This window comes from Pipistrellus kuhlii, unplaced genomic scaffold (assembly GCF_014108245.1).
Source record: "Pipistrellus kuhlii isolate mPipKuh1 unplaced genomic scaffold, mPipKuh1.p scaffold_m20_p_9, whole genome shotgun sequence".
In the NCBI taxonomy this organism is placed as follows: Eukaryota; Metazoa; Chordata; class Mammalia; order Chiroptera; family Vespertilionidae; genus Pipistrellus; species Pipistrellus kuhlii.
The window spans coordinates 49,155,015-49,178,995 of record NW_023425595.1 but is presented as its reverse complement, the minus strand read 5'-3'; the positions used below and the strand labels follow the sequence as shown (position 1 = coordinate 49,178,995).

At 44.6% G+C, this 23,981-nt stretch overlaps 1 protein-coding gene across 1 annotated transcript; it reads right to left on the bottom strand.

Annotated features, from left to right (window-relative positions):
• Positions 1 to 10,934: 10,934 nt before the first annotated feature.
• IZUMO1R (IZUMO1 receptor, JUNO) lies at positions 10,935 to 13,024 on the bottom strand. Its single transcript, XM_036426719.2, has 4 exons — positions 12,887 to 13,024; positions 11,916 to 12,120; positions 11,388 to 11,528; positions 10,935 to 11,226 (listed from the first exon to the last, which is right to left on the bottom strand). Exons 1-4 carry the CDS (start codon positions 13,022 to 13,024, stop codon positions 10,958 to 10,960), a joined length of 753 nt encoding a protein of 250 aa, XP_036282612.1. The 3' UTR covers positions 10,935 to 10,957.
• Positions 13,025 to 23,981: the final 10,957 nt, after the last annotated feature.

Below are 23,981 nucleotides of genomic sequence, written 5' to 3'. Positions count from 1 at the left end.
TAGCAATGGTATATGGGTCAATCAGCTTGCATTCTAGAAATTATTTATGAATAATAATCATGTACTAGCAAAAGTGTGCACTGTGCTAAGCCTTCCCTAAGACTCCAAAGGACCCCCCTCTGTGGATCCCGAGTAAGTGGAGGCAACTTGAGTTTACTGGCCTGGTGTGTGTGTGTATGTGTGTGTGTGGGAGATTGCATAAAGCAGACACAGGCTAATGAGGACTTTTATGACCTAACATGGAGAAAACATTTAGGACACTCTTGACATATACAAGTGCTCAAAAAGTATTTTCTTTCTTCCCCTCTCCTTTCACCTCCCCCGTCCCCTCCCCTCCCCTCATCTCCTCTTTCCCCTCCCCTCCCCTTCTCTCCTCTTCCCTCCCTCCCCCTGATCCTGCCTGAGGCAGTTCAAAATGACTGAGGAACTGGAGCCCAGAGGCAAGGCAAAGGCAGCTGGCCACCATGGAAGCATCCTGCGGCTCTTTGGCCCCTTGAGTGTGGCTCTTCCACAAAATACCACGTGTGGGCATGCACGTACAGTGAGATTGAAACTTCGTGGCCCATGCGCAGAAGTCGTTTTTTGGCTCAAAAGAAATTTCAATCGTTGTACTGTTGATATTTGGCTCTGTTGACTAATGAGTTTGCCGACCACTGGTCTAGGCCGTGGGGACATAAGTTCTGCCTTCTGTGGGTGGCCCCAGAATAGCGCAGGAAGGACAGACCAAGCAAGGCGATTAAGCACCGAGAGACTGACTAACACACACACACACAATGGCCAGACCGTATATTATAGGAGAACTCTTCAGCAACCAGCCCAGCAATCGAAACACAGTCTCTGCAGCAATTGTCCCGGAATGGTCAGGACTTGGACAGTGACTTCAGGCTTCCTTATTTTTTTGCCCCGACTTTCAACTCAGAACCAAGCCTAATGAGTCAAATGTGCTCTCCCAAATCAATTACCTAATATCCTCCATTTCAATTATCTGGTTTCCAGCTTCCCCAGCCACCAAACTCTAATCAGAGCATGCCTGAAGCTATCCCCACACTTTTTTTTACTTTTTTTAATTATAAAGCTTTTCCACTCCCTGCTTGCCTTTGAATCTCTGCCAAATGGCAAGTGATGGTGGCTGATTCCCTTGTTATAGCAAGCTCTAAAGAGTTTCTGGTTTTTCCTTCTCATTTAGGTGGTCTTCGTTTATTTTCACAGCATCCTCTTGCTCCACATACATGTGTTTTGCTGCCTACTCCTGGACATCTGAGAGGCCACGCTGTTCTAGATGTCCCTGCATCCTCAAGTTTCTGAAAGAGTTTGTGTAGAGTTGATGTTATTTCTTCTTTAAACTTTTCATCAGTGAAACTATTTGGACCTAAACTTTCCTTTGTGGGAATGTTTTTTAACTACAAATTTATTTTTAATAGATATAGGGCTACTCAGATGATCTTTTTCTCCTTGAATTTTGGTAATTTGTGTCTTTCAGGGATTTTTAAAAATTATTATTTCATAGAGGAAGGGAGAGGGAGAGAGAGAGAGAAACAACAATGATGTGTTAACAAAACAAACAAAAAAAAACAAACAAACAAAAAACAAAAACAAAAAAACACCCATTGGTTATAAAAGTTTCTCATTGTTTTAATTTCCATTTTTCTTAACCATGGAATCAAACCTTTGTTTACGCTTACTGATCATATTTTCTCAATTCTCTTTATTCATTTGAGCTCCTGCTGTGCATCAGGATGTGTTTTATGTGCTGGGGATAGAGCAATAAATAAGAGAGATGAGTCTCTTCCTTCTTGAAACTTGCTTTCTAATGGGAGTGGGAGGAAATAGAGCAGGATACACACACACACACACACACACACACACACACACACACAATTTCAGATGATAATACAAGATATAAAAAATAAGGCAAGATGATGTCATGGAGCACAACTTGGGATGAGAACTTCTCTATATTGGGTAATTACAGAAGGCTATTCTGAAGATGTGATCTTTGAATTAACATCCAAATTATGAAAAAGAGCTAGTTGTGCAAAAATATGGGGCAAAAACATCACAGGCATAGGAAACCGCAAATGCCAATGTTCTAAGACAGGAATGAGCTTAGTTTATTTGAGAAGTAGAAGAAATCCCATATGTCTGGAGAGTGGTAAGCAGGAAAGGAAAATCTTGGGAGTTGAGGTCAGAAGAGTGGCAGTGACATAAATGGAATCTATAAGGCCATGGTAAGGAGTTTAGACTTTATTACTTATATATAAATCCTTTGCTTATACTTCAATTAGGGCAGTCATATTTTTAATATTGATTTTTTAAAAATCTTGTTTTAAGAATATTAACATCTATATGGATGTATTGGAGATATTTCCCCCTATTTTAAAGTGTTTTAACTTTGTTTATAGTGTTTTTTAAAATCCCATTTCCTTAGTTTTATTTCTTGGTTTAAAAAAATACTGCTAAATGTATTATTATTTTTTTACTTTATAAATACTGACTTTAAAACATTCTTACCACCCTAACTGGTTTTGCTCAGTGGATAGAGCGTTGGCCTGTGGGCCTGTGGACTCAACGGTCCCAGGTTCAATTTCAGTCAAGGGCATGTACCTTGGTTGTGGGCACATCCGTATGAAGGGGTGTGCAGGAGGCAGCTGATCGATATTTCTCTCTCATCAATGTTTCAAACTCTCTATCTCTTTCCCTTCCTCTCTGTAAGAAAATCAATAAAATATATTTAAAAAGATAAATAAAAATTCTTACCAAAATCATGAAACTATTCAGCCACATTTCCATCTCACTCATTACTCCCCCAAATCATTAATTTTTCAGTTCTTGAAAAAATTAAATCATGTGTAAGACAAATACCTTTATCTTAGTTTTAGAAAATGGGTTAAGAACCTCTTGCTTAAAATGAAAATATAGCAACATATAGTTTTTCGTGTCTTTCTCTGTTTACTTCTATGCCTCTGGAGGGAAAAGAAAAAACACACATTTATGTCTACAGAGGGTAATCTCTAAATTTAACGGACTGTTAGAAATGGGCCCCTGCTGGCTGCCTCTCTGTTCCCATCTGTGACCTGCCTCCCTGGAGCTGTCTGCTAAGGGAAAATTGCTCTTTCCTTCCAGAGCTCACCTTTGAATTAAAGTAAGCACAGCCCAATAAAGTCTAGGTTCTTACTCTCTTAAGCTGGAGTCAGAGGGTGCGACCTCAGCAGCTTCACCATCGGTGGCTACTCTGGGATTGGAAGCCGGTCTCTGAGGACAGATGCAGAGCTCAGAAAAGGCTGAGATAAATTTAAGATGTTTGCTTTTTCATTGCTGGGGGCAGGTCTTAACCTCTCTCTTCATAAACTCTACTGGCTCTGAAAATAATCTTATTTCTGTGTTGTTGCTTGCCGGGCCCTTGGGTCCATTTTGATCCTTGGAAAGTTTACACTAACCATTTAACTCTGGGTAGACAAGCTGCCTGGGCTGTGCATTTGGAAAGCCAAAGGTGGGGAGCAGCTGCCCACGCCCCACACTTGGGCCAGAATGCTCCCGCCAGCCCAGTTGTTTCAGCTTCCAAACTCCCTGCAGATGGCAAAGCTCTACTGTTGATTCAGTGGGTTATATTTGAAGCATTTTAAATTGCTCCCCCCTTATCTTAACTCATTTCCAGGGTCAATCTTTGTGTTCGTACACTAGATCTCATCCTGTCAGCCTTCTTTTCTCTTTTAACTTTACTTCCACTACATTTATCCTACAGACATGGCCCCTGATCCTCAAAGTGGTCCTTCATGCTGCCTACTTCTTTGAAGTATCTAGCTCATCTAAATTAGCCACCTCCCCCATCCCTCTCAAAGGCCCTTATATTTCTCCCTCTTAATTGTCACATTTGAAGCTATTTTAATTTTAATTATTTACTTATATTTCCATTGTGTGCCCTTTGACTCTATTAAGCTCTCTGGGGCCAGGAACCATGTTTATCTCACTCATTATATGTGGAAATAAAGACTAACCAAATGAGAACATGCAAAGGCTATTCAGAACTTGCAAAGGAGCCATCCATTGTCACTTGAATGTTGGCGCCTCAGGGCAGGCAGATGAATGGAAAAAAGAGAAAGCTTCGGGTGTGCACCCATCAGAGGTAATTAGCATGAGGAAGCTGTAGGTGGACTAACTAGAAATGAGGTATTGCATGAGATTGGTTAGAAATGAATATTTGCCTTTCTCCAGTTTGTCCTAAGTTGGAAACAGGGGCCAGCAATGGAGAAGCTGGCCGTTATTAATCAAGTCCTGGCCACTTGGGGCTGATTATTAAAGGAGTTATTTGTTCTTGGACTGATTGCTGTAGATAAGTAGTTTGATTTCTTGGTCTTGTTATTGTAGATAGTAGGTTGGGTTCCTACAGATTATGGGACAGAGCCTTATTTTCATACACAGTCATTTTTCATTTTTTTCCATTCAGTTTGTCAGTTCTGAGGATCAGCACAACATCTAGGACAGAGTAAGAACTCCGTAGTTATTTATGGATTAATATATGAATGACAACTCAGAATTTGACCTTGTCCATCTGGGATACAGTTTTTTTATTTCTATTCTACCCTAGCTTCTGCTTCTTTTTCTCTTCACCAGCTCCATTTCCCCAGTCACCTCCTAATTGTAGGTAAGTTAGAGACTGTTCATAATCTCTCCATTTCCCTCCTAATTTTTTTTTTTTAGAAAACTCTTCTATTTCCACAAGTCCAAATAACAGTTCCAGGAAAATGATTCCAAAGTTCTTATCTCTAGCCCTGACCTCTCTCATACACCCCAAGTCAGTTGTTTGATGGAAATCTTCATGCTGACATCCCACTAGCATCTCCATGCCCATCAGCAGCCTCTCCTCCCAGGAGGTGCTCTCTCTCTTCCTTCAGATATTTCTGTTTGGTTAATTTGTAGCAAAACTACTAAAAGTGATTTCTGATTCTGTAGGAGGGTGAATCCGAGGATGGATGTGAGCAGAACAGAGGGAAGGATTGAAAATTAAAAACCGGTGATTGGTTTTGTTGGCAGGAATACTGCCCCCCCCTGAGATGTGAGATGAGATTGGACAATCAAGCTGTCTCAAGAGCTGGAGTTGGGGAATGCGATCCAATCCAAAGGACATCAGCCCTAAACACCAAAATAATCTCCAAAACTGGGTCCCCAGTTTCAGCAGAAGTGATGGGACAGTGGGCAGTAGTACCAAAGGAAGCATTCATATTTGTGGTAGGAGGAAGTTGGGGGTTAGGGAAAGGAGTGGGCAGGAAAATGGTGAAGGAGGGCGGGGAGGGGTGCTCAGCAGAGGTGGTCTGGGAACAAGATTCCAGTGCATGAGGGCTGTAGCAGCTTCTGCCCTCAGGTAAGGGGTCTTACTGAAGAAAGTGACTCAGAAAGGGGTCATAAAGCAAGGGATGCATACAAAAGAGGGCCATTTTGTTTTTCTTTTTCACCTACTACTCCACAATTCCCAGAATTCTCTGAGGAAGGACAGGAACAGGTTTGATGTTTATAGCATAGTGGGAAAGTGCCTGGGTTGCCTCCATTAGAAGGAATGTTCTTCACCCCCTAACCACTGCCTCCTACCCCCAACTAAGACTTGGTACGATGTAGGCTGGAGAAAGGACCTCTTCCAAATGGTAGCTTTGGAGTTGAGGTGTCCAAGTTTGGTGTGTCCTTGTGATAGTTCTCTCTTTCCCCATTTTATCTTATACTTACAACAGGTCTTCAAATAATGTTGTCTGTTCAACATCCTATATAATAAAAGCCTAATATGCAAGTCAACCGAATGGTGGAATGACCGATCACTATGACATGCACTGACCACCAGGGGGCAGACACTCAATGCAGGAGCTTCCCCCAGCCCTCAGGCCCCAGACCAGCCAAGGCAGGTGCTAGCGGGACCTTCCTGCCCTCTTCCCCCAATCACCCTGCTGGTAGCCTCACAGATCGGCCCTGATCACTGGCCAGGCCTAGGAACCCTACCTGTTCATGAATTCCATGCACCAGGCCTCTAGTCACGCACACACACACAAAAATAATTCACGTAAGGGCCACTATCTGTGGGCATTCTTTGAGGATTCTGGTTTCCTCCCATATCCCACACATGAACCCATTAGGTGATTCAGCATGCCTAATTATTCCAACCTGAGTGTGTGTGGGTGTGAGTGTGCCCTGGGATGGTAGGGCAGCCTATCAGAGTGGATTCACCCTGACACCCTGACCTGTCACATGGGCTCCAGTCACCCCAGACCTTGAAGTGGAATAAGCAGACTTGGAAAATAATGACCATGTTTTTTTTATAAATCTTTCTTAAGTGTATGTATAGTTCACATTTCAATGTTTAATATCGGAAGTGTCTTGGGTCTTTATTGAGAATTTTAGTCATGTTTTTGTAGCCAGAAGTATGTCATAGGAACTTAACTCTTATATCAATTAGCCTAGGGTAACATTTCTTTTGCTATAAACCTTTTTGCTTAAAGTCACAGTTTCTAAGAAGCCAACCATGACATTAAATTAGGACTTACTGTATTTTGTGGCACTGTATTCAAAACTATGGTTCAGATTTCTATGGGCTCTGTCTTCCTAACAGTTTCTGAATCTCTCCCTTTCTGGTCTGTCTCCCCTGCAATCTGATTTTCTCCTAGAGTATTTCTCACAATTAGGTTTCTATCACCTGCGTTTCTATTTAATTTCCCTCCTGCAAATTCATCCAAAACATTGTCCTCAGCCTTTGTGTCTCCAGTCTGGCCCTCTTTTAATATGCTCTTCAGATAACAATGACATCTTTTTAAAAATCTGCAGCTGCTGGTTAGAGTAGGTAGAATGAATACCTGGGATCCCACTACTGTATTTATTTCTAAGTGTTCCTTTACAAAAAGAGAGTGAAGGAAAACACCAGTAAGCAAGAGAGTTCAGTAAATATTTTGAAGGTGGAAAGTGTATAAAAACACATCAAAGGGAACAGAGGTGGCCAGAGGAAATGGAGGAGGCAGTTGCAGTGGAAGAAGGCTCAGAGGACAGAGAGAGAACATCTACAGGTGCCTGCCCTGTGTCCTCTGCCCACTTCTACAGCTCAGGCAACCCAACTTGGACCCCTAGGTAGGGGGAACTCGGAAGAGGTCTTCTCTAAAAACATTAAATTCTGGATAGTGCTGGAGTTTCACATGTGGTTAAATGCATGGTGCTGGCACCTCAGAGAGAATCATATTTGTTCCAGCATTTGTGGGCTCTGCACTCCAATGTAGCTCCTGTCAACTCAGTCTTGAGAGACTATGTATACGATACACAATGGCATATATAGATTATATATATATATATATATATATATATATATATATATATATATATATAGTAAAATTCTAACCCATTATCTGCAGTAATCAGCCCTGAAAGCCAGCCTGCTACCTAAAGGTCAGACTTACAGGAAGTTAGGCCAGTATCTCTAGTAACCAGCCCAAGAAGCAAAACAATAACCCTGCTAACAATTAGTCCCAAACAGCCAAGACTTGATTAATAACTGACAGCTAATTTTTAATCTTTGCTTCCAACCGAGGACCAACTAGAGAAAGCCAAAAATGCATCTCTAGTCCATCACATAGGATGTCTGCTTATGGTTAACCTGCCTACAGCTTCCCCATGCCAACAGCCTTACAAAAAAGGTTTCCCCCCTTACTCTGCCCGAGTCTCTGCCAAAACACACAGAATGGTAGCTGACTCTCTTGTTAGGGAAGCTCTGAGTAAACAGCTTTTGCTTGTTCTCGTTTGGTTGGTCTTCATTTATTTCCATAATCTGGAGCAGTCTTCTAGCCAACAAGCCCTACAGAACTCATCAGCTTTGCTAGTCAGGGGAGAGAACCCACATATATAACCATGGAGGACTCCTATAGCAACCAAATAGGAAAATCAACCCAGTCCTCACTCAGAAATATGGACTCATGGCCAGGGTCACCAGACACAGAGAAAACCAGCAGCCCTCAGGAGAAGATCAAGATAAACAGAACAGATTGACCTTGGAGGAGACAGGCCATTCAGAGACTAGAAACAAGCTTTAAAAAAAAAAAAATTCTAATTAGATTTTCAGTGAGATTTTAGGAGATATTCATAAAACTGAAAACAATAAGGGAATGAAAAATAAAAAGGCTCCTGGAAATTAAAAGTGGATTGCCTAAATTATAAAGATAGGAAGATTAAGTTGAGAAACTAACAGAACAAAGAGAAAACACACACACACACACACACACACACACAAAAACACAAAACAAAACAAAAAAAAAAAAACAAAAAAAACCACCACACCCTAAATTCCCTTTTGCAACTTTTGAAAGCTAAGTCTAGATATGGTTAAGAGTGGGTGCCTCAGCTAAAACCGGTTTGGCTCAGTGGAAGAGCGTCGGTCTGGAGACTGAGAGGTCCCGGGTTCGATTCCGGTCAAGCGCATGTACCTTGGTTGCGGGCACATCCCTGGTAGGGGGTGTGCAAGAGGCAGCTGATCGATGTTTCTAGCTTTCTATCTCTCTCCCTTCCTCTCTGTAAAAAATCAATAAAATATATTTAAAAAAAAAAAAAAAAAAAGAGTGGGTGCCTCTGGGCAGGGGTCCTGGGCCCAAGGGGCTGGCTGGCTGAGGCTCTGTTGCTCTGAGTTAGAGATCTTTGGCATAAGTATTTTAGTCATGTGCATGGGCCACTGTGATTTAAAAAAAATAATTTAACTGCAAATCTGAAAGTTTCATTCCATTACTTAAAATCCATCACCCCTTCCAACCACAGCTGGGGAGCGAGTTCTTTCCTGACCATGCCCGGCCTCCAGCCAGCCTCCTTCACCCTTCAACGTCAGCCGCATTCAACAACTTGCCAGGATGCTTGGTGTAAGCCTTATGAGCTGGGAGCCTGGGGTCAGGCTTACTTGGTTTCAAACTTACTTAGGCTTCAGTCCTAACTTGGAAAATGGGCATGCAGGAGTGTATCTCAAGGCTTTTGTGAAGCTCCAACGAGCTAATAATGCATGTTAGGAGCACAGCAGAGCCCAGGCTCAGAGTAAGTGATCAATAAATAGGAACAGTTATTAGGGCCACCAGAACTACTCTGGTTTTGTCTCAATTTTAACCATCCTTTGACTATTTTTTAAAATATATTTTTACTGATTTCAGAGACGAAGGAGGAGAGATAGAAACATCAATGATGAGAGAATCATTGATTAGCTGTCTCATGCATGCCTCACACTGAAGATCAAGACTGCAATCCAGAATGTACCCTGACCGGGAATTGAACAGTGACCTCCTGGTTCATGGGTCAGGGCTCAACCACTGACCAACACCAGCCAGGCTATTTTTTAAATATTTATACCTAAGAATACTAAAGAAAGTGATTAAACACTCAGCTTTCTTACCAAGCATACAACCTCAGGCACGTCATACAGTGCTTAAGAAATTTTACTTACATGTGTTTTTGAAGCGACAATGTATTAAGAGCAGTTAAAGATTCTGCTTCATCTAATTCATGCCTTGGGGGGACAGGTGGTTTTGTCTAACATCTTCTTTCTGTTCTCAATGAAGTGACCCTTCTTCCGTGGGGCTTACCCATCACCCCCTTGTGAGGCCTTCCCAGGACCCTGCCCCTCACTCTTGCAGACTTCCGGAGAAGGGCTTTGCCACCACCACTGCTGTCTGTCCCCTCCTCCAGACCCTGAGCCCTCACGTGGAAAGAGCGCTCTCTTGCTGATTTTAGGACCCCAGTGCCCTCACCACAGGGCTTGCTCCATGGAGGAGCATGTGCAAGGTGAGCATGGGAGGAATGGAGGTGGGAGTCTGACTTATGAGCAGGGCTTGCTGGTGCCCGACAAGAATGAGTCGTTGTTGGAAAAGCCAACCGACTCGGGTACAGAAGCATTAGAAGCCTCTCTTCATCAAAGAGAAGGTTGAGGGCGAGACAACACCTGTGCTGGGAAGCTACTGGGCTTCAGGCTCCAGAGGTTCTGAGCGGGCAGTGGGCTGCCAGTCCACTTACAAAGGGGATGTGAAGGCTGCCCCAGGGCACCTGACTCTGCGGTCTTGTTCTTCGGGCTTGTTCCTGAGAAGCACAGATTATCCCCACAGACAGTGGCACTGGCGTTCCCATTTCCTTTTTTATAAGTGAAAAGCATCTGGTCCAACTACCTCATTCCTCTCAGCAGAGAGAGGAGCCCAGACAGTCTGAAATGAAGGTGAGAGGGCTTGCCAAAAGTCAGAAAGGAAAGCTGGATCAGGACTCGGGCTTCCAAGGGTCCAGGCTGTGCTGAGGGAAAGCTGAAAGCAGTTGAGGCAGCTGCTTTCAGTCTTGGTGTCCAAAATAGAGCTGGTGGTCAGGGAGGCCCCATCCTCGCCCTGGTGTTAGACCTTTTGTTCAGTGCCTCACTTATTGAAAAAAGAGGGTGTTGAAAGCACTCCCCCCAGAGCAGAGGAAGGGTATAACGAGAGGGCCCAAGTTAGTCCTCCTTCTAGGTAAGTACCAGCCAACTCTAACCTCAGCACAGCAGGCAAACTGGCCCCCTCTTGGTGCAATTGACTCCCTGGGTATAGAGCTCGGATATGGCGAGTCACAGGAAAACTCAGCTGCTGTGCTAGTGGAGGCACCAACGTGGAAGGGATGCCCAGGGCTGTCCCCACCGGCTCTGCCAGGGAAAGGGTGGTTGGTGTTCACTGGATGTGAAAGGCCCACCACCAGCCTAAGGCAGGATGGGGTGAGTGACTTTGTCAGTCCCCACCCCAGGCTGCCTTTCGGGGGGGGGGGGGGGGGGCAGAGCAGAGCAGTGGAGGGGTCTAGAACTAATGTGCAAAGGCTCCGGCACCTGCTCCTGCAACATCCGTGCCCCCCCAGTCCCATAGGCTGTGCTGCTCTGTGTCAGGACAGGACTGAGGAAGGAGGCTGCCAGGGCCTGGCCTGGCCATAGCCGGGGGAGTGTGGGAGGGAGAAGTAGGGGCTCTCAGGAAAGAAACAGCAGGGAAAGAGAGAAGGCCATGAGAGTATAGGAGAGTTCCCAGGATGGGGCAGAGCTGGCAAAGAACTGGGCCACGGCCACGTTGGGGTTACACTGAGAGGGCTCGAACCACTTCTGCAGACACCGACCACTGTTCCTGCGCTCAGGGCTGGCCTTGAAGGAGTTGCTCCAAATCTTCTCACACAAGTCAGCCGGGGTGGGGAAGTAATAGGGGAAAGGAAGGCAGCGGGACCTTTCAGGACAGCGGCTCCTCCCTGGAGGAATTAAGGCAGGGACAGCTTACCTCCCATTATTCCCAGCCTCACACCCCCATCCTTGCCTTGGGGGACCATAGAAGGCTGGCACCTGCCCCTCCAGGTCAGGGGCCTCCAGGGCCCTGCCCCCCACCTCCCCGGCTCTGTCAAGCACCACTCACCCCGGCTCCAGTCCCAGCCACCGAGCCAGTTGGATTTGCAAGTTCGGGATGTGCGGCAGTCTGCCCACCACTGCACGCAGTCCTCCTGGCAGAGGGGTACGTCCACAATCCGCTCTTCCTGCTCACATGGGGCCACCTGGATGAGTAGCCAGAGACAAGGAATGAACAGTCGAAATCAGTGGCTACAATGGTACTCTTGTGCCAGGTACTATCTGAGCACACCCTCCTGTGAAGTCTTTAAGGGGTATTTTACCAATGAGAACAACGAGGCCAAGAGATTAAAGTCTGTCCCAGGCTACGCAGCTTCTGTTCCTACAGACAGAAGATAGTCCCCCATCCCACTGTTCTCCTCCGACCCATCTCCTGACAGGGCCATTCTCCGGAGGCAGCTTCCTTCCATCCCTTTCCCAACAGCGGCCTCTGCCTCTGCTCTTGTCCACAGGGGACAGCATTAGCAGTTCCTGTTAGTGTCCTGGGACTCGGGCCCTCAGGAGCAGGGCATCGCACAGAGGTGCCTCCCGCCTCCTCAGCCCAGTCTTCCCACCTGCTGGATCCAAGGCCCCAGGTTTGGGGAGCACTGATGGAAGCACTTGGCCTGGATGAAGTGCTTCTCACAATCGGGCATCATCAGTCCACAGTGAAGCAAGCTGAAGTTGTAGAGCAAGGCCTCCTCCAGGTGGGCTTCCCAGCTTGTGTTGGCCGTGCAGCAGGCATTGTCCTTCCAGGGGGTGCACTGAAGGTAGAAGAAGCAATAGGAATTTTGGGGTGGTGTGTGGGGGGGTCAAGGCAGGGGGTTGATGGGTATCTAAGGTAGAGAGGAAAATGTGTTCCCTAGAAGAGGACCTGGGCAGGTGCAATGCCTTTAGGCCAGCACCCCCTGTACACAAGGAATGCTAGCAATCTGTCAATAGATCCCCAAGGACACCTGCACACTGACCTCCCTGCCACAGGGAGGCTGCCATAGTCCCCAGAAGCATGACTTCCAGTGTCTCCGCTCCTGAGGGGCAGCAGAGGAACCCCATGAGACCCGGGGAAATGTGGGGTTGCACTGAGTGGGAGAGCACTGTAGCTGAGAAGGGCTCAGTAAATGCCATGTAGATGCCAGCTCTGCTTCTCCTCCCACATCCCTGTCAATTGCCTTTAGGAGCTGGGGGAGGAGATACTTAAGTCAAATGTTTCCCCGGGGCCTATTGGTAGGAAGGCTAGAGAAGGAGGACCATGTTTGTTGGAATCTATGCTGAGCCAATGATGAGCCTCTGGAATCTCCATCTGCTCCCTGAGTGGCCAGGCAGCTCAGAGACAGGCACTTTCAATCACTCAGTGATTATGGTTTCAACAGGTCATAGTGTCCCTCCAGTGGGCTTTGCCCAAATTCCAACCGAAGAAACCAAACAAGTCAGGGTCGATGAGGGCTCAGAAACCATCTTGGCATTTGTGCCCCTTTCCTGATTGGCGGAAGCAGCCCTCCCTGACCCCTGGACCAGGTGTGACCCCTATACCTCATCGTAGAGCTGGTCCTCTGGCCCAGGCTCCAGCTTGTGGTGCTTGGTCTTCATGCAGACATTGAGCCGCTTGTCCCCAGCCCAGATGGGCGTGACTATCCACAGCCCTAACAAGAGCTGCCACCACCACTTCATGGCCACTGCAGAGAGAGGACCCAGTCACTCATGTGACAGAGTAGACATCTGCTCTATTCTCTCCCCTATCCCAGGAGTGAGGGTGAACTTCAAAGCTCTCTCAAGAGACCATGATGCTCTGGCTGCTCCTAGGACCTCTATCGGAGGCAGCAGCATATCATGTCAGGCAGGGGGAATAAGCCTTAGAGGTCTGACACCCACCCCCAACAACTGTACACACTTAGAAGCTAAAGCTTAGAGAGAGGGAGAGTCCAGCCTGAGAAACTGGAGGGAACTTGCAGTGGACCAGTCACGGTGAACTTGAAAAGCTTTGGCTTACCCCAGTGGTCGGCAAACTCATTAGTCAACAGAGCCAAATATCAACAGTACAACGATTGAAATTTTTCTTGAGAGCCAAATTTTTTAAACTTAAACTTCTTCTAACACCACTTCTTCAAAATAGACTCACCCAGGCCGTGGTATTTTGTGGAAGAGCCACACTCAAGGGGCCAAAGAGCCGCATGTGGCTCAAGAGCCGCAGTTTGCCAACCACAGGCCTGGCCCAAGTTTAGAATCTCAAATATTCCTGGTAGAGACCCCAATTCCATCTTCCAGGCTCGAACCTAAGGCTGCTCTCTCTCCTCAGCACCAGTTTCAAGCATCGAGTATTTTTAAAGAACCAGGTAAAAAGAGGAAAGATACTGCGCTTCAAGTTTTCTGTTTTTTGTTTGCATACTTACTTTCAAAGCAGGAGCCACTCCCTTTTACCTCCAGAGATTATGAGGCTGAGGAGACTCTACGACCCGCCCATTTATTACCCACTCCAGTTCCTACTGCCCAGGTGCAGATGCAGAACTCCAGATGGCTCCAGTTAAGCAGCATCAGCATGGTCTTACCTAGTGTAGGGCCCTCCTATGGCTGGAGCCCCAGGGTTTCTGAGAAAGAGCTTTGCTTTCTCAGAGAAACAGAGGCCCCACAGAGTGAGATTCTGGGCTCTGTAGTCAGCCGCTGGATTCTGCTCTCAGCTCTGCTCCTTGCTAGCTGGACGCCGTTGAGAAAATGAGTTCAACTCTCCAGGTGTCAGTTTTCATGTCTATAAAGGAGGCTGTTATAATGGGATTGTTGGGGAAGAAGTGAAAAAGAAAGTTCATGAAAATGGCTTGGCACCATGCCCGATGAGAGTAAGTAATAATGATTTTTATTCCTATCTTGTTTTCCTTGGAAGCCTTTTTTTCTCTGCCCTGTTCCACCTGCCCCTTCATCTGCGTAGTTACCTGGGGTGGACTATCTGGGTTGTAACAGTAACCTTGACCTCTCTGCCCTCAGGAGCTGAGGTTCCTGTTGGAGAGCAGACCCAGCAGCACAGAGACACAGAGGAAAGTGAGGCTTTGGGAATTTAAATCTATGACCAAAGCCAAAACAAACAAACCCCAAAAAGTCCCTCCACAACCCATGTAATGGTCTCCCACAGCGGGCAGTGACTATCGTCCTATGAAGTATAGCAGGCCATCAAATAATGCTTCCTTAAACATTTTTATTATAGCATTGATGAGATGCTGTAGGAACTTAACTCTGGTTTATATCAATTAGCCTGTCGTAATTGGTTTCTTTATCCGTCGTTTTGCATACGTTACAGTTTCGAAGGGCCTATCGATAATGTTATTGCATATGGTCTGGCTTACTCCTTACAACCACCCCTAAAGTGAATGCTCTTCCTGTTTTATCCGGGGGGAAGCAAGCTCAGCCGAGTAGTGGCAGAGCTAGAATCTGAACTCAGGTAAACACGACTCCATATTTGATGCACAAGGACCAGGTGAGGGGGAGATCTCTAGCTCTGGAAGGGTAGATCAGTGTTTCCCAACCTTCTCTCATGATGAGAATCACCTGGTGGAGTTGTTAAAACACAGATTCCTGAATCCCAACTAAGAAGTGCTAAACTAGAATTTTTGGGAACATATAGGTAAAATTGCATACCTAACTTAGTGCTCTGTATATAAAATCTGTCTTAGAGCACTAGTTAAGTATGCAATTTTACCTATATGTTCCCAAAAATTCTAGTTTAGCACTTCTTAGTTGGGATTCAGGAATCTGTGTTTTAACAACTCCACCAGGTGATTCTCATCATGAGAGAAGGTTGGGAAACACTGGGGTAGATGATGTCTGCGGCTCAGGTGAAGTCTGTTTTTAAAGAGAGGCCCTGGCTCATGCCGCTCAGTTGTTTGGGCATCATTCCCCTTACACCAAAAGGTTACTAGTTTGATTGCCAGTCAGGCCAGCTGCCCAGGGTTGCAGGCCTTATCCCAGGTGGGGAGCATGCAAGAGGCAGCCAATTGATGTTTGGCTCTCATATCAATGGTTCTCTCTCTCCCCCTTACTTCCTCTCTCTCTAAAAATCAATAAAAATATTTAATCAGATTGTATATTGGGAAGCATGTGTTGGCTTTATTTTGGGAGTAGTGATGGTTATTGCTAGGGTTTTTGGCCAGTGATATGGACTGTGAAAGAAGTCACAACTAAAAAGAAAGATAGAGGAAGTGTGTTTTACTTCCCCCAAAAGGAAAGAGCTGGTGCATTGCTAATCAATAGAAGGGAAAAGAACAGTAGTGGCTCCCCCTTTTAAAGCCTTGGCTGCTGCTGATAGGTGAGAAGGAAAGGAGGAGGTTTTGGGAGCTGAAATTGAGCAGACTTTGGGGGTGAGTTGGTGTGGGGGTTTGCTTTGTTAATTCTTTAGGAGAGAAACTGGGCAGGGGCAGATGTCCTAGAGAGGAATCTTAGTATTTTTCCAAAGCTACTAAAACATTCTTAGAGCTAAAGTTATGAAGAGTTCAAAAGAGGCTTGTTTGAAGGGAAAGAGAACTGTCTACTAATTATCTCTGAGTTGTAAGAATAGCAGGGAGGAGGGGTATGCAAGAATGTATCCTTGAAAGTAGCTTATCTTGTCCCTCAGTTTGAACAGAGGGGCTGTTTGAAACCAGAGGTGCTAACAATCTTGAGGTTTAATTATCAGGTGCTTCTCATAAGTTGTGAAAGACCACAGCAAAGTAAAAGAAAAGCCCTTTTCCCCCCTCCTATCTTTACAATTACCAGCCAGGCTTCCATGTTCTTGCCTTAAACAGAGTTAGGAGTCTCCATTGTAGGGTCTGATGTCAGGTGGTAATGGCTCTCCTGCAGTATGACTTTCTTCCCACGAGCACACACTCTGCAGGGGAAATCAGGTGAACACCCTGTTCAAGTCCTCACAAATATAGGCAACCATTGGACAACATGGGGGTGATTAAGGGAGCTGACACCATACCCCCCCAGTCAAAAATCCACACATAACTTTGACTCCCTCACAATTTAACTGCAGTCAGCCTTTCACATCCTCAGGTATAATCAGCCATGAATGGAAACCAGTTTTTCCCTGTGTTTGGGAATCTGCAGTTGGGAGTGTGAAAATACTCCCAACTGATCTGTGTTTGGTTGAATCCAGGAGAGGAAGAGCTAACTGTATTTATAGGATAAAATCTGTGTGTAAGTGGACCTGGGCAATCCAAACCTGTGTCGTCTAAGGGTCATCTATACTCTGGAAACTCTAAGGCTTGATGAGGAAAGAGAGTGTGGATTAAACATTACGTATCAGGTGGCTGTGGTTGTGCATGGAAGCAATTACTGGGATGGGAAACAGGTCCTCTGGTAAACATCCCTCACGTGGAAGGGAGAAGGATGGGAGGGATTTGCTAACGGTCTCTAGAACAAGGCTGTAGGAAATGAACTAACATTATGGAGGCCCCCCTCCCCCCCCCAAAAAAAAAGGCTGGGTGCAGCCCTTGTGGAAAACTCATTTGTGCCTTATTGTGATTGAGTCTTGCAGAGAAATCAGTTTTCTCACTGAAAAGCTGATAGAACAAGGCTGGCTGTGGATGAAGCTGCTGATCCTCAACAATTTTGTTATAAAAATGAACCCACAGAGCAACCTGCTTGGGTCCCTTCCCTCCTGCAGCAAGAAGCTTTTCTGCAATAAAACTTTACTTTTGCCAAAACAAAAACAAAAAACAACTAAAAAAAAAAAACCCCACAAAAACAAAACACAAAATTATCAGGAGCAGAGCTAAAGCTGCATCCAGAGGTCCTGGGGGAGGGGAAGGGGGGAGGCAGGCGCAGCAGCAGCAGAAGGCAGAAGTCTGAGACCACAGCACATGGCTCTCCCTTTGTTCCCTGCACAGGAGGCTGCCCGCAGTGCTGCTGCAGACCGAGAGTTTGAGAACAGACTAGAAGAGTGGAGAAGGAGTGCCAGTAGTCTCCTGGTAAGTCAGAGCCCAGCTGGAGGGGACATAATGATTCAGTTTTTGTTTTTTATTAACTCTCACCTGAGGAAACATTTTTTCCCTTGATTTTTAGAGAGAGTAGAAGGGAAAGAGGGGAGGCAGAGAGAGCCAGCGAGAAACATCCATGAGAGAGAAACACATTGATTGGTTGCCTCCAGTACCTGATCAGACTGGGGCTAGGGGTCAAACCTGCAACTCAGGCATGTGCCCTTGACCGGGAATGAAACCTCCACCCTTTGATGTATGGGCCCTGGCACTCTAACCGCTGAGCAACACTGGCCAGAGTGCTGATTCAGAGTTCTTAGTAGGCCACATGAGTCCTTTTCTTCCCCAAATCTATTGATCATCCATAGCTCAACTTGTAATTGGTTTGTATTGAGAGCAGGGGAAACAGGAGTACTGTTTATCCCCACCTGGTCCTTCCCTCCACATCTATCCCATCACCAAAGCGGTTGATTTACATTCCTAAATGCCTCTTGAGTTCAAATTCTTTTATCCCTGTTTCTTCCCCTACTGTCTGGACCATAATAATCTCTTGTCTTAATTAGGCAAAAACCTCCTAACTGCCTGCCTTGCCCCCTTCTAACACTTTATCCAAACAGCAGCCAGACTATTTTATTTCAGAATATTTGATCATGAAAAATTTCAAACTTAAGGAAAGTTGAGAGAAATTGACAATGGACCCACAACTTCGACGCTACTATTACCGTTTTAGTTTGTTTTCTTTGTCACATCTCTAGCCAACCATCCTGCTCTCTAGTCATGCATCAGTTTTATTTTTCAAGCATTTCACAGGAGATTGCAGACATCCATCTGCTTTCTTCTAAGCATGGGTATCATTAACTAGAGTCAGCATTTGTAGGATTTTTTCTTTCTTTCAGAAGGATCTTTTTAAAAGAGAGATGGTTACAATACTCCCATTGTAAGACCCTTCTAGACCCCGCCAGTGTGTTTCAGTGGTTGAGCATCGACCTATGAACCAGGAGGTCATGGTTCAAGTCCTAGTCAGGACACATGCCTAGGTTGCAGGCAGGAGGCAGCCAATCAGTGACTTTCTCTCATCCTTGATGTTTCTATCTCTCTCTCCCTTCCTCTCTGAAAAACAAACAAACAAACAAACAAAAAAAACCGTTCTAGGCTTAAGGTAAATCCCAATTCCTGAACATGGCACACAGACCCTGTTTAATCTGGTCCGTAGGTATTTTTTCTAACCCCACCAGTTATCCTTTCATCTACACGGCAGACACTCCTTACCTGACCTCAGTTACTGTCCTGCTCTCTTAATTAGCTCCTCTGTGTGGATGTTTTCTCAAAACTCACCCTTTGTGACTGGGAATTCCTACTTGTCCCTCAGCTCAGAGAATGAAGGGCTTCTCAGGGAAGCTTTCCTTGTCCCCAGGGATTAGTGAGATGTTCTCTTGGAGTCTTCCATGCTTCTGTCCTGGACCTTACCACCTGTCGCTGTGAATGCCTACCTACAGGCTCACACCTGCCTGTGGGCTCACACCTGCCTTAGAATTGTAACCACAATGCTATCCTTAATGAGAGAAAGAGGCAATCCCCAAACTCCAGCTCATCTGACCTGCCTTTAACGCTGTCATCATTCTGGGTTGGCTCCTGCTCCAGACCTTAACACATGCTTTTCCCTTTCAACTGAGACCTCTCCCCTATTCTCAGCACTCTTAATGCCTTCCCTTAGTGATGCCTTATTTTTTAGGCCTCAATTTGGAGCGGTCCACATTCAAGGAGGCTGAAGCCTGGGTTGGGTGTCCCTCCTGATGCTCTCACAGCCCTTGGGTTACCTCCATCATGACGGCCCACTACCCTGGAATTGCCTGCTGACTGAAAGCTCCTGGACCAGCAGAGACCATGCCTGCCAGTTTCACAGCCGTCACTGCAGTGCCTGGTACACGGTAGGCTCCCAGGGGGTACTTAAGTGAACTAGTGATTTGTTTTTTTTTTATAGGAAAGATTCTCTTGTGTGATGTGGTTTTACTATCGATAAGAAGCAAATCGGGAGAAATTCTGGGAACCCCTAGAATTTTTGTGGAGCCAGTAATAAGAGTTAATGTGTGTATGATGTACAGGTTTTTACCTTTTTAAAAGAATTGTTTTTCTGTTCTTCATTTGCCTCTTATTTATCACTGCAGGGCCTTGGTTTGCTCATCTTACTGATGCCCCAGAGCTCTATTAGCCATGAGTTTGGCAAATGTGGTTGGTGAATTATTAGGCATGTAATAATACACAATTTCAAGTTTAAAGAATGGCATTGGGTCAGTTTATATTTCATACACTAAAGAAAAGAAACATACCTCTTCCTAGATTTGTTTCAGTCTTTATGTCTTTGTCTTACTTTGGAAATGTCTGAGAAAATGCACAGAGGGATTGGAAGGTTCAGAACATTTTGTAGTTTATATAAAATGGTGGAAGGTAAATAGTTTTGAGGTGGCAAATATCTGATTCCTTATGCCCTTGTGCCCACAAATAAAAAGATAAAAAAGGGGTTTATTTCACTAAACATCATGCTCTCCAGGTCCATCCATGCTGTCGCAAAAGGTAAGAATTTTTTTTTTTTTTTTTTTTTTTTTTACCAAAGCGTAATATTCCATTGTATAGATGTACCACAGTTTTTTAATCCAGTCATCTGCTGATGGGCACTTAGGCTGTTTCCAAATCTTAGCTAGTATAAATTGTGCTGTTATGAGCATAGGGGTATATCCTTTCTTATTGGTGTTCCTGTTTTCTTGGGATATATTCCTAGAAGTGGATTACTGGGTCAAATGGCAGTTTCATTTTTAATTTTTGTGTGGAAATGCCATACTGTTCTCCACAGTGGCTGCACCAGTCTGCATTCCTCCCTTTTTCTCCACATCCTCGCCAGCACTTATCATTTGTTGATTTGTTGATGATTGCCATTCTGACAGGTGTGAGATGGTACCGCATTGTTGTTTTGATTTGCATCTCTCTGATTAGTGACTTTGAGCATGTTTTCATATGTCTTTTGGCTTCTGAATGTCCTGTTTCAAAAAGTGTCTATTTAGGTCCTTTGCCCATTTTTTGATTGGATTGCTTGCCTTCCTTATGTTAAGTTGTATGAGTTCCCTGTAAATGTTGGAGATGATCTCACTCACTTGTGGAATATAAAGAATATTATAAACTGTTAACAAAAATAGAGGTAAAGAACCATTGAACGGATTGTCAAACTACCGTGGGAGGACAGGGGAGGATGCAAGAGTGGGGAGAACGTGTACGAGATCAACCGAAGGACTTGTATGCATGCATATAAGCACACCCAATAGACATAAGACACTGGGAAGGGAGGATGAGGGCAACTGGGTGTCGGGGTGGAGGGAGTGGAGGAGCGGGAGAGCGGAAGTTGGGAGGAGTTCAATGTGGGGGGGAAAAGGAGATGTATGTACTACTCTTTGTAATACCTTAAACCATAAATTAAATTAAAAATTAAAGAAGATAGAGAGGGAGATAATTTTTTCAAGAATCAATGGATAAATTATCTTCAGGTAATGCAATGATTAAGCAGCTGCCATTTCTAGAAAAGTGAATCTTAGTGATTTTTTTTCAGTTATCTCTATTATAAATCAATAAGTCATAATATTATGCAAAGCTCTTGAATGTTTTATGTTTACTTAAGACTTGATTATCTGGAAAATGTCAATGGTTGTGAATATTCGATGACTTCAGTTTATTAGACTAGAGTTTAACTTGATGTCTATCTCTTCATACAAGATGTTTTCTTTTACCTATTTATTATCTATCTGTTTTTCTATCTATCATCTATCCATCATCAATCTATTTTCCCATTCTTGGAAACTTTATTACATTTTAATGCCTCTTGGTCATAAAGCTATCTGTTTCTCAAATTCTGTCACTAAATCAAGAAGCTAGTCAACTCTCTGGAGAGGAGAGCTCTCTCTGGGGCAGTGCTTCTCTAGAGTTTGTATAAAGAACCTCCACATCAGAATAACCTCAGACAGTTGTTAAAATGAAAGTTCCTGACTCTACCCCTCAGATTCTGATTGAGTTGGCCTGGTGCAGGGCCCAGGAACGTTAATTTTTAAAATAAGCTCCACCAGCTGATTTTTAGGCTCATGAAAGTTTAGAGAACCATCCTGATGAAGGATGTGAATTAGTGAAGGTTTACATTCTTCTCACTTCACAGTCCTCTTATCTTCTCCTTCCCAGTGAATGCTTTTGTTATTGGTGAGTGTTTGAATGAAATTCTTTAATATATATATATTTTTAATTTTAAATAAAACTTTATTGTTCAGATTATTACAAATGTTCCTCTTCCCCCTCCCCTCCATTGCTCCCCTCCACCAAGTTCCCACCCCACCCTCTGCCCTTTCCCCACCCCCCATTGTCCTCATCCATAGGTGCTCAGTTTATGTTCAGGCTCTTCCCGAACTCCCCACCCCACTTTTCCCTGAGAATCGTCAGTCCACTCCACTTCCATACCTCTGATTCTATTATATTCACCAGTTAATATTGTTCATCAGATTTTTTAATTCCCTTGGTTTTTAGTTTCACTTGTTGATAGTTACGTATTTGTTGTTCATAATTTTTATCTTTATCTTCTTCCTCTTCCTAAAGAACCCCCTTTAGCAATTCATGTAATTCTGGTTTGGCGGTGATGAACTCCTTTAGCTTTTTCTTTTTTTCTTCTTCTTTTTTTTTGTGAAGCTCTTTATCTGGCCTTCGATTCTGAGTGATAGCTTTGTTGGGTAGTATTTTTGGCTGTGGGTTCTTGCTTTGCTGGGTAGTATTTTTGACTGTAGGTTCTTGCTATTCATCACCTTGAATAATTCTTGCCATTCCCGTCTGGCCTGCATGGCCTGTTGAGAAATCAGCTGACAGTCGTATGGGTATTCCTTTAGAGCACATGTGTCAAACACAAGGCCCTCGGGCCAAATCCGTCCCGCCAGTGCAATGTGGCCCGAACCGCGCTGTCATCACTGCACTCCGCTGCATTTCCATCACAATGACAGTTTATGACTGTTCAGTAAACCATTCGGCCTGCGATTTAGGCTGGATTTTAGATTTTGGCCCCTTCTCTGATTGAGTTCGACACCCCTACTTTAGAGGTAACTACCTGCTTTTCTCTTGCTGCTTTTAATATTCTCTCTTTGTCTTTTGCTCTTGGAATTTTAATTATGATGTGTCTTGGTGTGGTCTTCTTTGGATTTTTTGTTTGGGGTTCTGTGGAAATTCTTTAATATTTTGATATCATTTTATTACTACACATGCTTCCCTGGTGGAAATCCAGAAGTTTTCTCTCTTCAAATCTACCTCCATGGGCCTTGGTTTCTCAGTCAGTGAAGCAAGGGAGGGGACTAGCAACTAGACTTCATTTCCCTTTCCTTGACTCTTTCTGTCCTCACCTTTTGATGAACAACTGTCGCTCTGCCTACTTACATACACGCTACTTCTGGGTTGGGTTTGGTCATCCCCTTCTTCCTGAGACTGCTCCTTTCTTCTCTCCCTACACGTGGAGAAGCTGCCCTGTTCTTTGGGACCCGCTCCTTGCCATAGTTTTTTGGTTTACAGGGACAGGACCTGACCTAAACTAGGCAAATGAGATCCTTCTCTAAGTTTTTGGACATGAGATCTAACTTATCATGTTAATCTCTGCCATAGCATAAAACTAATAAAACAAACTAATTTTTATGAAAGTTCACATTGTGAGCCAAGTAGAGAAATTTAATTTTCAGCGGGGAAGAGTAGAGCAAAGCACTGTTATCAGGTGGGAAGAAAAGGTCCGGACAGCATTTTGTTCCCTGGCTTTAGTTATTCTCAATGTTATTGGTGGGGAGAGGCCCTCATCACTACCTGTTGCTGGAATTTTTGTGCTATCTTGAGAAAAATAATATTCTGAGACTTGCATAGGAGAATAAGTGATTTTATATTTCTGTGGAATTACACTCCTGAGTTTCCAAGGTTTCATTCCCCTCGTCCCACCAAGGAAGAAGTGTAACTGTGGTTTCAATAGGGCTAGAATCAAAGTCAGGGTTCAGAGTTTCCATTCCATGTTGGGACAGTCCAGTTCAGCATCAGGCTGGCTTAGTTTGTGCTCCTGCTGCAGTCCATCAGCCCATTGCATGTGGGGTCCACAAGGCCACATGGTTAAGCAGGCAACATGGAGAAATGCAAGGAAGCAAGAAAAAGAGAACCCCATGAGCCAAGAGCCAAAAAGGAGAGTTCCTTTGTTTTGGGGCTTATGTAATCCCAAATTTTCATGGGCTTTCCCATTCTGGCCAATGATATTGATTCCCAAATATGACTGACAGGCCCCTTCCCTAGACAACAACTTCACTGTGCATAGGTCTATTTCCCCTTTGTTGAATTCTTTCTCTTAATGGTCTGCAAAGAATGGGCTAAGGGTTGCCTAGGGAGTGTGAAATTGCAGCTTCCTGGTGGAGCTGCCCAAATGTCAATGCCTATAATTGTGGCCTCCCTCTTGCTCCTTTTCTATTATGAATAGCTAATTGCAATGATATCACCAAGACCCTGCAGCACACCTATGTTCTAACTCTTTCATTCAAGTTGGATTTCTGCCATTTGAATGAAAAGGATTCTTAGCATACAGATTTTCTTTTTCTCTCCATGGTAGTGTGATTGCCTCCTCTCATAAGACTTGGAGTATAAGCTACCACTGG

What these genes read in the sequence shown, in the direction of transcription:
- IZUMO1R (XM_036426719.2), bottom strand. Translation starts at nt 13,024, where the DNA reads ATGAAGTGGTGGTGGCAGCTCTTGTTAGGGCTGTGGATAGTCACGCCC. An exon ending in AGGACCAGCTCTACGATGAG is followed by an intron (nt 12,121 to 12,886) that starts GTATAGGGGTCA and finishes TTCTACCTTCAG; the next exon opens with TGCACCCCCTGGAAGGACAA. An exon ending in TGGCTGGGACTGGAGCCGGG is followed by an intron (nt 11,227 to 11,387) that starts GTGAGTGGTGCT and finishes TAATTCCTCCAG; the next exon opens with GGAGGAGCCGCTGTCCTGAA.